This window comes from Haemorhous mexicanus, chromosome 20, assembly GCF_027477595.1.
Source record: "Haemorhous mexicanus isolate bHaeMex1 chromosome 20, bHaeMex1.pri, whole genome shotgun sequence".
In the NCBI taxonomy this organism is placed as follows: domain Eukaryota; kingdom Metazoa; phylum Chordata; class Aves; order Passeriformes; family Fringillidae; genus Haemorhous; species Haemorhous mexicanus.
The window spans coordinates 4,984,206-4,997,659 of record NC_082360.1 but is presented as its reverse complement, the minus strand read 5'-3'; the positions used below and the strand labels follow the sequence as shown (position 1 = coordinate 4,997,659).

The window sequence follows — 13,454 nt, the reverse complement described above, 5'->3', positions numbered from 1 at the left end:
TGTTGTCTTTATGTAACAATGGTTTCTGTTCAACACAGATCAGTTCAGTCAGAATGCCCTTCAACTACCAAATCTTTTTAGGCAGCATTTCTATAACCATAGTATATAGGTCTCCAGTGCTGAGAGGGTGTGAAGGAGTTTCTAACAATGTTTCTGACTAGACTCCTGTTTGTTTTCTCTCTTTATTTTTCCTCCTTATCTCGCCTGTCTAGCCAAAGAGATTCAGCTGATGCACAGGGCTCCTGTTGTGGGGATACTTGTGTTGGATGGACGCAGCACCCCCCTCCCAGAACCTCTAGAAGTAGCACATGACCTTTCCAAGAGCCCTGATATGCAAGGCAGCCACCAGCTGCTGGTGGTGTCTGAAGAGCAATTTAAGGTGAGTGTCACCTATTGAGGGAGGGAGGAGACGATGAATTGTGCATGAAATCTGCTAAAGCACTGGGCACTGCTCAGTAGAAAGAGAATTCTTGGGAGTGCTTGTTCTCCTGTGCCTCAAGAACAGCCCTGGGACAGCACTTCTGTTTGGTACAGTCCAGAAATCAGGTGTGTGCTAGCAAACTGGTGTTCAGCATAGTGCTGCATGTGCTGAATATAAAAATTTTATGCCTGTATGACATTATACTCTTTGGACAAGGCTGCTTCTGCTTTTGGGTAAGAGCTTTTCTGTTGTTAGTGCAGAAGCAGGAATTTGTAGGTATTTTTGTGAAGTAGCTTAAAAGTTTCTTGTTTTGCACACTAACTCAAACCCTGTTCTCTTTCTGTATTAATTTGTAGCCAGTTAGGGAAGAGTTTTGAAAAAATGGGGGAGAAGTGTGGTTATAACCTGAAGGGTAAAACTGATGTCAGGACAGAAAGACATTTTCACACTGCCTGTGGCTGATTCATTCTCATGCCATGAGCAGGGGATTGGCTCTGGTTACACCTGTGTGTATTCCCTGTGAATTGAAACATTCTCCAGGGAGGGAGCAGCAGATGTCCTGGGGAGCTGCTGCTGCCTTTGTGCAGGAAGAGGTGTCAGTGTCTCATTCCTGTGACAGGTCTTCACGTTGCCCAAGGTCAGCTCCAAACTGAAGCTCAAGCTGACAGCCCTGGAAGGCTGCAGGGTACGGAAGGTGACAGTTGCCAACTTTGGCAGCTGCAAGACTGATGATTACAGTGAGAACGACCTGGCAGTGCTGACCAACCTGGGAGACATCCAGATCATCTCCCTGCCCTTCCTCAAGCTGCAGATCCGCTACCCCTGCATCCGCAAGGAGGATGTCAGCGGCATTGCATCCTGTGTCTTCACCAAATACGGCCAAGGTGAGGTGGGCTTCTCCCACATCATCCCTCTTGTGGTGTGCTTGAGACAATGGGAAATGGCTTCGTGTTTTTTAGCTGGCTGTGTACACGTGTGAGTCTGTTATTGTTAGGTTGGACGTGACATATATATATATGTGATTAGGATTTTTAAAAAAGTTTTTATTTTGCGTGTTTTCTAACTTACATACTTTTAACAAAGCCTAATATTAAGTTATTAACTACATCACAATAACTTCCATTCATTAATGCAAAGCAATTAGCATCAATATAATTAGCAAAAGTTTTGTAGAAACTTAATAAAGCACATATGCACATCTACTTATGCACGTAGTCTAGCTTACAAAAATGTTCATGTATCTTTTCTAATCTGTTTCTACGCTAACAGCCTTGTCTTCCTTTTTGTTATAAATACACTCAAAAATCATAAACTGTTATTTCTTCTATTAACTCAGCTTTACTTACAAGCCAGCTGTCAAGCCCCTACATACAAGACTGTTTCAGAAATGTGTTCATTGTGTATTTCGGGGCAGTACCAGCTGCCAACAGGTACCAACACATGAGTTAGAAGAAGCAGGAGTGAGTTCATTCCATTACTGTTAATGAATACAGGAGTGAATAGTGGTTTTCAGCTTGGATGTACCCTTAGATAACTTCCACCTGACCACCCTCCTCTTGTCTGATTGAATGGCTCTCTAAGCAGCAGGCTCTGGGCAATGGCTCCACTGTGCCTCCTGTACCTGCCTGTGTCTCAGCACTCACATTGCAAAACTGGGATCCTGTGGCTGCTGAAGATGGATTTCTGCTTTCCAGTTCATTTTTTGCATCTTTCTGTGCTGTTTTTCCCAAGTGTCAGCACAGGACAACAGAATTATGTCTCAGCATAACCTTAAATTGCACAGTCTCTAGGCTAACCAGAGGGGAGCTGGGGTAATATCTTCCTCAGTGATCCCTCTTTGCTTAGATAGAAGGCAAAGCAAACCCTTTCTGCCAAACATAGATCATGCCTAGATATGTTCTTTTTTAGGATCACCTTTGGTTCTGGAACTGTTTGCTGAGAATTGCCCTTATCAATTCCAATCCCCTGCAGGTTTCTATCTGATCTCACCATCAGAGTTTGAGAGGTTTTCCCTTTCCACCAAATGGTTGGTGGAGCCCCGGTGCATTGTGGACATGCCAGAAGTGACAAGCAACAATCACGTGCACAAGTCTGGCACAGAGAATGCTGCAAGGAAATCCAGGTAATGTCTGTAACACTCTTGCACATGACTGTGTCTGAGTAGGGAGGAAAGAAAACCCCTTTGAAGTTAACATCCACAGAGGGGCTGGCATCAGGAAATGTCACCTTCCCCCTGATGGTCTTCCTACTGGGAGTACATTTGGCAGGACAAAGCAGGAAGCTTTGGAACTGGTATCCCTAAGCTGGAGTCACAAACTTAGAGAAAGCCCTTGCTTGCTTTGCTTGTTCCCAAATGCTGAGGCTGAGCTGTTGCTCTGTGAAAGGAAATCCAGTGTTCCTCCTCTCAGAACATCAGTGAGTAACAGTAGATCTGACACTCACAGAGATCCTACAGGATTTTTATTCCCAGAGTTAGAAGTGTCCTGTGGTGCCTGCAGACTTCTCTATCACCAGCATGTGGTGAAGCCCTTCCCACACTCAGCAAACCATTTAGTTGATGTGCACTGGAGCCTCTTGTAGCTGCCAGGAACACACAGGAATTCTCTGCACTCCTGTTCTTCAGCATCAGTAATGGTTTTCTGCCTCCTCTCCTTTTTTAGGGGACCAGGAAATAGTCCAGGTGACTGTGGAGAAGATGGTAAGTGAAAAAAATAAGTGTGCTTATTTACAGAGGGTAGCATGGCGTGTGTAAACCTCAAAATGTCTTTCCCATTGCTACAGTTGATATTTTCTACCTAAGATAGGGAAAAATAAGGAAGAATGTGGGGGAAACATTGTGATCTGCCTGGACTGTATTTTGGTTGATAGCTCTGAAGTAAGTTGTATGTGGAAGATTCCCTTAAAGGGTAGAACAGAGTTTGCTGGAGGAAAGGTCTGAACTTCTTTAGATCTTCTGTTATCCAAACTAGTATTACTGAAAGAAACAGTTCAGTGTGTGAGGGACTTTAAGGATTAGTTCTGAAGCATTCAGTAAAGTCAAAAAGTACTTAATGTGGGGAAAAAATCCAGTTCCATTGTGCATTTCTGCAAAACTGCACTTATTTCAGTAAAAAGGGAAAATATTGTTAGCTAAAACAAGTTTTCCTACTCTTTTTTAGAAAGAAAGTCTGGGAGGCTGATGGAACATGCCTTACTCAATGATGAAAGTGAGTGAGATGAAGTCTTGCTGCTGAGGGGGAAGGTGCCTTTCTGGGTGGGAAAAGAAAGCTGCTGGGAATTTTGTGGATTCCAGTTCCAAGGGATCTGTAATTACTGGCAGAAATGCTGGGTTTTCTTGAATCCCTGGAAGTGAGGGGTTGGACAGATAGCCATGCCCTTGGGCAGGGGTTGTTCTGCAGAGCTGCATTCCCTGCTGAGATAAGAGAAGGATCTTTATTTCCAGTAGGACTTGTGTAAGATGACAGCTGGAACAGACAGTTCCTTTGGGGCTCTGGTACACAGAGATTGGCAACATTTCCTCTGGCAAATGACTGCTTCAGTCCTGTGTGCCAGCCTGCCCAGTAAAAACCTGGTTGAAGAGGCAGTGATGATCTAAGGACTGACCTCTGAGCTGTGGGAGGCAGGTTCTGGAGGCTGTTCACTGGGGAGGTGGAATGTGGTCAGGCAGCTGCCTGAAAGCAGATTCCCTTTGGCTTACTGCTTTAACTCTCTGCTTTCCAGAAGTGCTGAAGGAGATCCAGAGTACTCTGGAGGGGGGCAGAGGGTGAGTATCAACCAACTTTTCTTCTTGATGACTTGGGCTGGCAGGGGAGGGCAGCTTGAGGTGACAGCAGGGGAATGCCCACTTGATGGCAGGGATCCTTCTGCTGGAATCTGGTCACATGTGCATCCCACAAGCTACCAAAGGGCAATAATGAGAGGCAGGTTCTCTTTCACATGCTGTCCCTTGACATTTTTTATCAATAATGCTTTGTCTCTTTCTCTCCGAAAAGCAGGAGAGATCACATTCCCACATCCACAAGGAACAGGACTCTGAGTATTCGCATACAGGTTTCTATTTGTGTCAACCCATGCTGATCTAAGGGCAGGCCACACGGGCTAAGTTGGTCAAGGATGGGACTCTGGAGTTTTAATCCTGGCTTGACACTGTCCCCTGGATGTGTTCAGTGTCTCTGCTCCCATTCTGTCTGTACAATAGAGCTGAGCTACCACCACGGCTGCGGGGCTTTATCTCATCTCCCTAGAATGGTCAGGGGCTACCAAGTGTAGGCAAAGGACTACTGTCTGCAATGGATGCAGGAGGCTTGGTGGGATTGGTAACTGCTGGTGTGGAAGGATCAGTGACTGCCTGACATGCTCTGCTCTGTGCACTTCCTCTGGACACTACCTCATCCTGGTCTTCTGTCGGCATCTGGGAGTGGATGGGATGAGACTGCACTGCAGTAAGGAATCCCTTCTTGTGTCATTGCAGGAGCTATGCAGAAAAAAATTCAGCAAGAAGTCCACTAGGACACGGACTAAGTAATGGAGGAGGTAGGTGAGGCTAAAGATATTTGAAATAGCCAAAGGAAGCAGAAAGTAGAATGAAATTTCTTAATAAGCGTCAGCTTATTTCAGTGCTTTGTGCAGAACTCTGACCTGAATTTTTGGGGTGGGAATCTGCAGGCTGAGTGGTGTGTGAGCCCTGTTCAGCACCTTACATGCTACACCAGTGGTAAAGGAAGGGCTAAAAATCCTTTGAATGCTCCTGACTCTTGCCCTTATCACAAAGTGAGCTGGTGAGGTAGCCAGAGCTCTCAGCAGCAATCTGAGTGTATCAGCTCATTAGCTCTCATTAGCTTTCACTGCCTGCCTTTTCAAATGGCTTTTGCATTCTTCCCTCCTGCAGCAGATTGACCAGAACTCATGGAGGACATAGTGGCATTGGACTGAGTGCCATAACACTACTGACTGGGCAAACCGTCCCTGGGGAGAAGGCACCAGTGCTCCCAGCAGCCAGACTGGGGAGCTGCAGCTCAGTGCTTCTGCCTCTGCCTCCCCTTTAGTGCCTCTTGGAGACCTCTCCTGCTGGAGCCTGCCTTGCTTTAGGACAGCAGTGGATGCCAGCTCTGATGCACCACAAGCCTCTGAGTACACCTAACATTCAAATGTTTGCACATTTCTCTTTTCTACTGGGCTGGGTTTTAAATTATAAATGTTTTACTGCCTTGGTGCAGGATTTTAATAAACGCACACTGTTACCTCCAACAATTATTTTTTGTACATTTTTTAAAAATCTTATGGGTATTTCAGTTTTAACAGAAACATTTAGAAATTTACTTTAAGGAAAAACCATTAAGTAATATATGCTAGATTCCTGTGACTGCTGTATGTGGTATCTGAATGAGTAATTTTGGGGTTTGTTTGTTATGGTACTGTTAACTGGCTTTATGGATTTGGGTAGAATCTATTTTTGTAGCCATTCAAATTGGAGGAAAACTAATTGAATTTGATTTTTGTTTCAACACTACGTTGCTCTTTTTTTTTTTTTTTTTTTTTTTAAGCAATAAAACTCTGGATTCCCTTTTGTGATCCTTGTCTCCTCTCATATCTATTCTGTCCTTCAACAGCTTCTTCTATATTGCCCACAGATCCCTGGGAGAAGGTGGAGCTGCCCTCTGAGCTGAGGGGGGGCAAAGAGCACTCCTGGAGGCGAAGCAAGGTGGTGGGTGGGAGGAGCAAAGTGATTGTGTCACCATCCTGCAATCCATACGGGATGGGGATGCCAGAAGAGGGCAGTGGTTCAGATCATAGTCCCTGGAAGGTCATTGCTGGTTTGTCCTGAATAAACGTGCATGACAGCACTGAAGGGAGACAGGATTGATCTGGCAGTGCTGCTCTCCTGTCTGCCAGTGGATTTGGAATTGAAGCTGGTGGAGCTCTGCAGAGAGCAGTTTGGTTGTCTTCAGAATTTCTTTCCTTTATCCTTGAACCTAACAGCACTTTTTTTTCCAGCTAAGAAAAAGAACAAAGTATTCTGAAATTTCTCTACTGTAACTTGCTTGTAGCACTGTGACAGCCAGTGAGGAAGAACTAAATCCTCCTGGAATGGAGCTGAGTTGCTGTCCTTGGCACACTTTGGAAACGTCTCCTTGGAAGCACTCTTGTTTCAGCCTCTCCTTGGGAGCCCTCTTGATTTTCCCAAGCAAGGCTGAGGAATCCTTTCTTACCTACAGCACTAGGACGGCACATTCTGTTCTGCAGGAAAAAAATGCTTGTAGAGTTGCTCTGCTGGTGCTTCAGGCACCCTTCCTTCTAAAATTATTAATACCTCCTTTGAGATCTAATTTATTGCTCATGAGGTTTTAGAGAGCCTTCTCTTTCAGTTTCCATTTCCAAAGTAGTTTTCACTTCCTCATTTCTGTTTGCTTCATCATTTCCTTGTCTCTTGCTGCAGGACTGAAGCTGGCAGGGAGGCGTTCTGCTGTTTCCACCTCTTGTGCCAGGCATTGATGCTGCAAATTTACAGGAAATTGTGGTTTAATCAGCAACTTTTGAGCTGCTGTGACTCTGTGCATGTGCATCATCCTGGTGCACCCAGCTGCTGCTTTCTGCTCCTCACAGATGGACTCGTTCTGAAGCCTTTTCTGAGTATTTATTTGTTGGCAGGCTTGTGGGAAGAAATGTGACAGTCTTACTCAGAAAGGGCAGAAGAAACTTATTATCTTCTCCCTGTTTTCACACACATATCTTGAAAAATCCAGTAGGTCCACTGGAATAGTGAGAGAGTCACAAAAAATGCTACTATTTTTTGTAAACCCTAAAGTGCATTTAGATTCAAAACCAACCGCAAAAAAAAAAAAAAATCCAGGCTTCTTACTTCCTTCAGACCACAAGCCAGACTCCAAATGGGATTGAGTAGTTTGGGATATGTGCTATGGCAGATTTTTTTTTTCTAGCAGAGCTTTGGAACTGAAGGATTCACTGGAATGGGATCCTTAACTTCTTGTGGGCAGAGACATTAAGAATCCTCTTAGAGCTCCTATGCCTAAAATACAGGAGAAATTGCAAAGGGACAAAACAGGGCAAGGCTGGAACTCATGAATTGTGCTTTCAGTTGTGTTCTGAGTTGAGCAGGAAGGGATGGAAACGCTTGTGACAGAATTAGGGTGTATTTTTTGTGCTGTCAGAAAACGAGCAGTAAGTGAAACTGGTGATGGGATGAGATGATTGTGAGGGGTGGAGCCTTCAATGAATGACTGTAAGCAGCTTTTGAATGTAGGGGGGGAAAAAAATCCCTTTTCATCTCTCCCTTTCAGGAACTGCCTTCTGAGCCTTGTGGTTACTCCTAGCCTGCCCCTCAGCTGACACTAAAAATAATGGCCTGCTTCTGATCAGAGGATTCAGCTGCTGCCAAACCCCTCGAATTTTGTGCCTACCTCTACTTTTCACTTGAACTCCTTGTCTGGGATCTGATAGAAATTTGCTGGTCCTCTCCAAGAGCCAATGCTTTAATGCTTGGAAGCACTCTGAGGGCTCATTGGCCCTTATTATTATTACCAGTCAGGCTTTGGCAGTGCTTCCTCCTCCTGCTTTGTGCAGCCTCACAGGGCTCTGGCACTGGGAAGTGTCCCTTGGCTGCAGGACCAGAGTTGCTGTTAACACTGACTTGAAAAAATCCTTCCAGCAATGCTGGCACAGTGTTCCCTGATCCCCACAGACCTGCTGCTCTGCAGAGGGGACAGTCTTGGATCACAACTAAAACCAAATTTTCCACATCTGAGTACGCATTGGGTCCCTAATATGAGATGCTGTTTTATAGTGGCCTGAGTTTTAGGTCAAATGCTTTCTGGTAACATGAGCTCTTTTATAGGGTGGTGTGTTTGCTGCCAAAATTCTCTACTCCTAGAAAAGCTTGGCCTGGAGCTCTTTTTTTTTTTTTTCCCCCCACTTTTCAATAGTAATACACACTTTACTCAGATGTTTAGGAGTTGAATATTTGCAGAATTTGTCTAACAGTTCTATTAGAAGAACATAATGTTGGAAGGAAAAGTGCTTTTCATCTTGGTCTTGAAGCCTGAGGCCAGTCTGGTTAGTGAGAGAATGAATTTTTTTTTTTTTTTTTACAGCTTAATTGGTCTGTTTCTTAGAATATGGTTTGTGTCTATGGCAGCTCAAAGGATTTCATGCCTGGGCTGTGGTCCTGAATTCAGCCTCCAAACCACTGCCTATGTGGCCTGTGGATTGGGATGTCTTTAACAGGAACAGGAATTTGTATGGCTGAAAGATGAGACAGACTTTAGTGAAAATTGCTTCTAAAACCCAGCAGTCCTTGCTAAGCCACATTAGACTTTATCTCTTTCAAGCAAAGCCCAAGGTTGTGTTGCAGCTATAGCTGATTCCCTGGGGTAAACCAGTTGGAAAAATTCTTTCAATATGTGCCACAAGCCCTTGGTCACAGGAAGGAAACTCAGCACCTTCACTCACAGCCACAAGCCCCAAGTGCTTGGGTTATTCCTCAGCCTCTTTCTCCAACATGATGGTGATGGGGGTGTCTGATAAGCTTTCTGGGTTCGATGCAGCTTCCCAGAGGACCTGCAAATCCCTGTGTGAAAAGGCTGCTGTAGCAGTAGGATGGTCCTTGAGATCATCCTGGCATTGATTAATTTGTCCCAGCTGTTGCCCAGGTAGAAATGGCCTCACCCAGGTGTGGTTTTCTTGTAATTAAACTGATGTATGACCAAACTCCTCATTTCCATCTTGCCTCTCGTGCCTTTTATGCATGTTGGCTGATCCATGGGGATGGAGGGATGAGTTTGAACACAACCAAGACAGGAGAGCTAAAAGGCTCCTTGCACTTGTGGCCTGTTTCAGTAGGGAGGAAAAGAGATTAAAATGTACTTTGAGGCTCTTCCCTCTGCTCACCTCTTCCCCAGCTAAATGAGTAGAAACTGATCTCTGCAGCTCCTTGTGGCACAACTCCTGTATGCAGAGCTAAGTTATATTTTAAAAGAGTTTTTTGGCAAGGGAGCCCACTTTAAGATGGATGGTCCTGAGCATGTGCTGACAGCATCAGGCAGAGTCACCCAAGGTTGGAAGGACCTGTATCTCCACGGGCAGAGCCCAGCCTGTCCCTGACTCTTGCCCTTCAAAAGACAAGGATCTCTTCCTCCTGTTTGCTCCTCTGGCAGATGAGTCTGTGCATTGTGTGCTTATTCCTACAGACTCTGCATATTGTTCATTTGTTTAAAGCCAGTCTCCTCTGCTTATGCTTAAGGCAGGGTCTTCAAGAAATGAAGCCTGGATTCTGCTCACACTCTCCTTCCTTGAAGAGAACTTACCTGATCAGATTGCTGTGCTGAGCCCCTGAAAAGCAGGCTGAGCTCCTAAAAAACTCTAATTGGCAACACAAGGACATCTCTGAGCTGTTGAACATTACCCCAAAAGTCAGATATTGCAGCTCAAGCCCTGATGGGGTATGAGTCCAAGGAAGCAGAGACTATGGCAGGATAAGAAAAGGCTTGGTGTTATTTCTTAGGCAGTAAATGGAGACAAAAGTGGCTTCAGCTATAGCTGGGGGAGCTTTATTCCAAACTGCAAGTTAGCCACAGGAATGGAATTTGGGAGAGGTGTTTTTCAAGGGTGTGATTGTCCCGAGGACAAACACATCCTCCTGACTTTATTGTGACAGAGATAAGAGCAGATGAAATGCAGGCTGTGAGTAAAGGAGGTATCAGAGTCCTTAATCAGTTTGATTACCTGTGATCTTGTCAGTGCTGTGACAGTTTGCTCACAGTTCAGAGCTGGTGACATTTGCCTGTACTTTCATTACAGGAAGATGTTTTAAATGTAAATGAACAGTAATGAGGATGTGAAAAAAATTCATCTCAAGTAAATTCAGTTCTGTCAAGGTAGATCCATGAGGCACAGTTCATGGAAATAATAAAATGTAAGCATTAAGTGATAGTTACTTACTATGGATTTAACCTTTAAAAAAGACTGATTTAATTTTATACTTAACTTACTGAAGCTCCAGAGCAGGTGGCAATACCTCAGCCCTAAAGGCTCCTGAAGCCCTTTGCTAAGCAGTGTCAGTCCAGACACTGGGATTCCTGTTGTGCAGCATCCAGGGCCCATGCTTAAAACACCCTGTTTTGAAATTGGTAAGTGATACATGAACATTTCAAAGTGAAATAATATCATGTCATCCCTCTGAAGAGCTTTGCCCTTTTAAAACCTCAGACCTTGGATTGGAGAGAAACCACTCCTGCTGCAATTCATCTCTGTTAACTGATGTTGCACAGGCAGATTCCTCCTGACAGTTCTCTGCCCATTCAGCTACCCCTTAGAGGTTTGTTTAGACCACTAAAAAATCCTGTTTGAGGGTAAGATCTTAAACTAGTAATTTTTAGTGCACAAGAAAAGTGCCAATTTCTCAGTAACTCAATTCACAGGCATGAATTAATGTATCAGAACTCCATGTGCCTCATTAATTAATAACATGGGATGCAGGTACCATTAACCTGCTAGATTTTCTTTGAGGAAAAGGAACAGAAAGTAGCTGTGATCACTTCTTCAGAAGACTGACCAGGCTTGATTCTGCAGGTGAACTTGCTCACTGATGTGCTTGTTTTGATCTGCTTATGACAGAAAGAGCTTTCCACTGGAAGGTGTCCTGCATGGAAGTGGCTCAAATTCTATAAACTATTTCCTTGTCACAGTGATATCTGGTGAGAGAGATTTATGTGAGGATCTGTGATTATGTGCACAGGGAGAGGTGAGACCTGATAAAATGAAGAAGGATTTATCTACAGAAGATTAAGGGAGTTAAATATCTGCAGTGGAACAGAGCATAAGATACAGGGTAATTAATATTAAACGAGGGAAAATGTTTGTCATTCTATAAAAAAATGTCAAGTTTTAGAAGTAATCACCTTGAGAAGAGTCTTTGAGTGTCTTCAAATGCCTGGCTCAGCAAACAACTCCCAATTTGTTTCAGATCTTCAGTAAAAGCATAATAACAGTGCCTCTGCCTCAAAACTGTAAAGACAATATCACAGGGCATAAAAAATGTGAGTGGCCCAACATCTCATGGAAGTTAACAAACTTCCCCTATAGTATAATGTGCTTTTAACAGAGCCTCTGGCCAAGTTTCCAAACTTTCTTCCAGGTACAGTGGCCTTCCTGTAGCCTTGCTGTACCCTCCCCCTCTTTCCCTCCCAGAGTTCAGGAGCTCCAGAAGAGTTTCACCTTTGTGGCCAAGGTCTGTTCTGCCCTCCTGTGTTGCTTGTTCCTGTTCCCTTTCTTCTCTCTGTGCACATGTGCGCTTTTAAATTTAATTTTTAACTAACTAATGCCTTAGGATCTGGAATAAGGGAATAACCAGCAAGGGCAATTCCAGGCAAACAGGCCTCTCATTTAGGAGGAAGCTCAGCATGAGGAAGCTCAACTTCCTGTAAGGTCAAATTGCACTGAGGTGACCACCAGCACTGGTGCAAAGGAAAGAGCTGGGAATACAGAAGACACTGGAAGGAAGGAGTGGCCCCACAAAGTCAGTTTGGCTGTAACATGAGACCTCACCCTTAGCTGCATGATTCCTTCTACCTTTATCTCTGCAAGCTTATTAGAATCTGCTGGGGGTTTTCAGCTGCCTGGGTGTAATCATTTCAGTCTGCACAATCTGACATTCTGCTTTGAGCCTTTGATTTGTGCTCTGGGGGCTCAGCTGCCCTCTGCAGAGCACGTGTTTCCCACGGGAGAGCAGCCCTGGGGCTGTAGCCCACCCCCCACTACTAAAAAGCCTCTTGCTTTCATGTATAATTGGGTTGAAACCCAGTTTAAATCCAGGGGATTTCACTGACTCAGAGGAATTCTCTATCAAACCCATGGATTCCAGCTATGCAGAAACAGGGAAGGAGAGCAGGGACAGCTCATTTGAGGCCACCCAGGTTCCTCAGTGTGCCCAGTAAAAATAAAGTAAAAACATCACACCCTGAGTCCCAGAGCAGCACAGGGCACAGCAGCAGTGAAGGAGCAGTGGGATGAGCCTTGGGCCTGCTGCTGGCAGCTGCTGGCACTGCTCTCCAGGAGCTCACTGATGTTACCAAACCAGTGCTACTCAACCAGGACTGCATTTAGTGGAGGCTTACCTGGCCTTGCCTCCTCAGTTTGCTCCTTCTATACACAACCACAGAGGTCACTCAGGGGATTAGAAGGGAGAAGTCTGAGCCCTGTCTTAGCACAGAGTCCTTCAGCTCACCCAGCTCAGGTCCATCCCTGCCCAGAGCCTGGGGCTGTCTCTGACCCCTGGGCTGGGGCCACAGGACTCTGCCTTGCAGTGTAACAGGATCATCCAGCCCTGCTGCACGACAGACAACTGGGCAACAAAGTGCTCCTGAAATATTTAAGGGGGCTGTTTTCAAACCTATGTAACTTAATTGTTTTGGTTTCTCCTTGCAATGAATATTTTATTTGGCTTCCTAGGGTTATGGCTGGGGAAGAGGCCCTTGGAGACCTTTTGGTTTGTCCTAAAATAGCTGGAAGAAAGCAGCAGAGCCCAGTTTGAAACAGCCAGAGGTCGGGAATGAGAGGTCAGGAATTCTTCCTCAGTAGCCTGGGGTACAGGATCAAAGGAGAATATTTGCTGTCAATATGAGGCAGCATATGATAAGCAAGTACGAGTGGAGATATTTTACATGAATGCAGTGTGTGGTGGGGGAACAAGGAGAGGTACATAAAAAAGATATATTTTTAGACAAGTTTTACAGGCTTCAGGATCCTGGCTGGATTGTCAATTCTACTTGCTGTGGAGTCAAGCCAAGAGGAGACCCTATTTATATGTTTAGGGGGGTTATATTAAGAACAGATGTTCTTAAGAATAGCTTTGATCAATCTCTTTACCTGAGCTATTACCAAGCATACGAGGTGGTTGGGAATTTATGCAAAGTGTATTGTCTCTGATCAATCACAGCCAGTTTCTACTCTTTTATTTGTATGGTTTAGTGATTTTTAAAAATTGAGTTATCTTTTCATCTCTTTAATCAATAGTATCAAA

At 44.6% G+C, this 13,454-nt stretch overlaps 1 protein-coding gene across 3 annotated transcripts in view; it reads left to right on the top strand.

Moving 5' to 3' along the window:
- The window catches only part of LLGL2 (LLGL scribble cell polarity complex component 2), a 32,884-nt gene extending 27,213 nt beyond the window's left edge, over window positions 1–5,671 (top strand). For 2 of the 3 annotated variants that reach the window (XM_059864642.1, XM_059864644.1), the window contains 9 exons: window positions 213–379; window positions 1,041–1,305; window positions 2,393–2,543; window positions 3,082–3,119; window positions 3,580–3,627; window positions 4,142–4,184; window positions 4,417–4,471; window positions 4,893–4,954; window positions 5,310–5,671. In XM_059864642.1, coding sequence (XP_059720625.1) covers window positions 213–379; window positions 1,041–1,305; window positions 2,393–2,543; window positions 3,082–3,119; window positions 3,580–3,627; window positions 4,142–4,184; window positions 4,417–4,471; window positions 4,893–4,946 — 821 coding nt within the window. In that variant the 3' untranslated portion in view covers window positions 4,947–4,954; window positions 5,310–5,671. The remainder of the gene's footprint in view (window positions 1–212; window positions 380–1,040; window positions 1,306–2,392; window positions 2,544–3,081; window positions 3,120–3,579; window positions 3,628–4,141; window positions 4,185–4,416; window positions 4,472–4,892; window positions 4,955–5,309) is intronic. The other variant, XM_059864643.1, reaches the window with a different exon arrangement.
- Window positions 5,672–13,454: the final 7,783 nt, after the last annotated feature.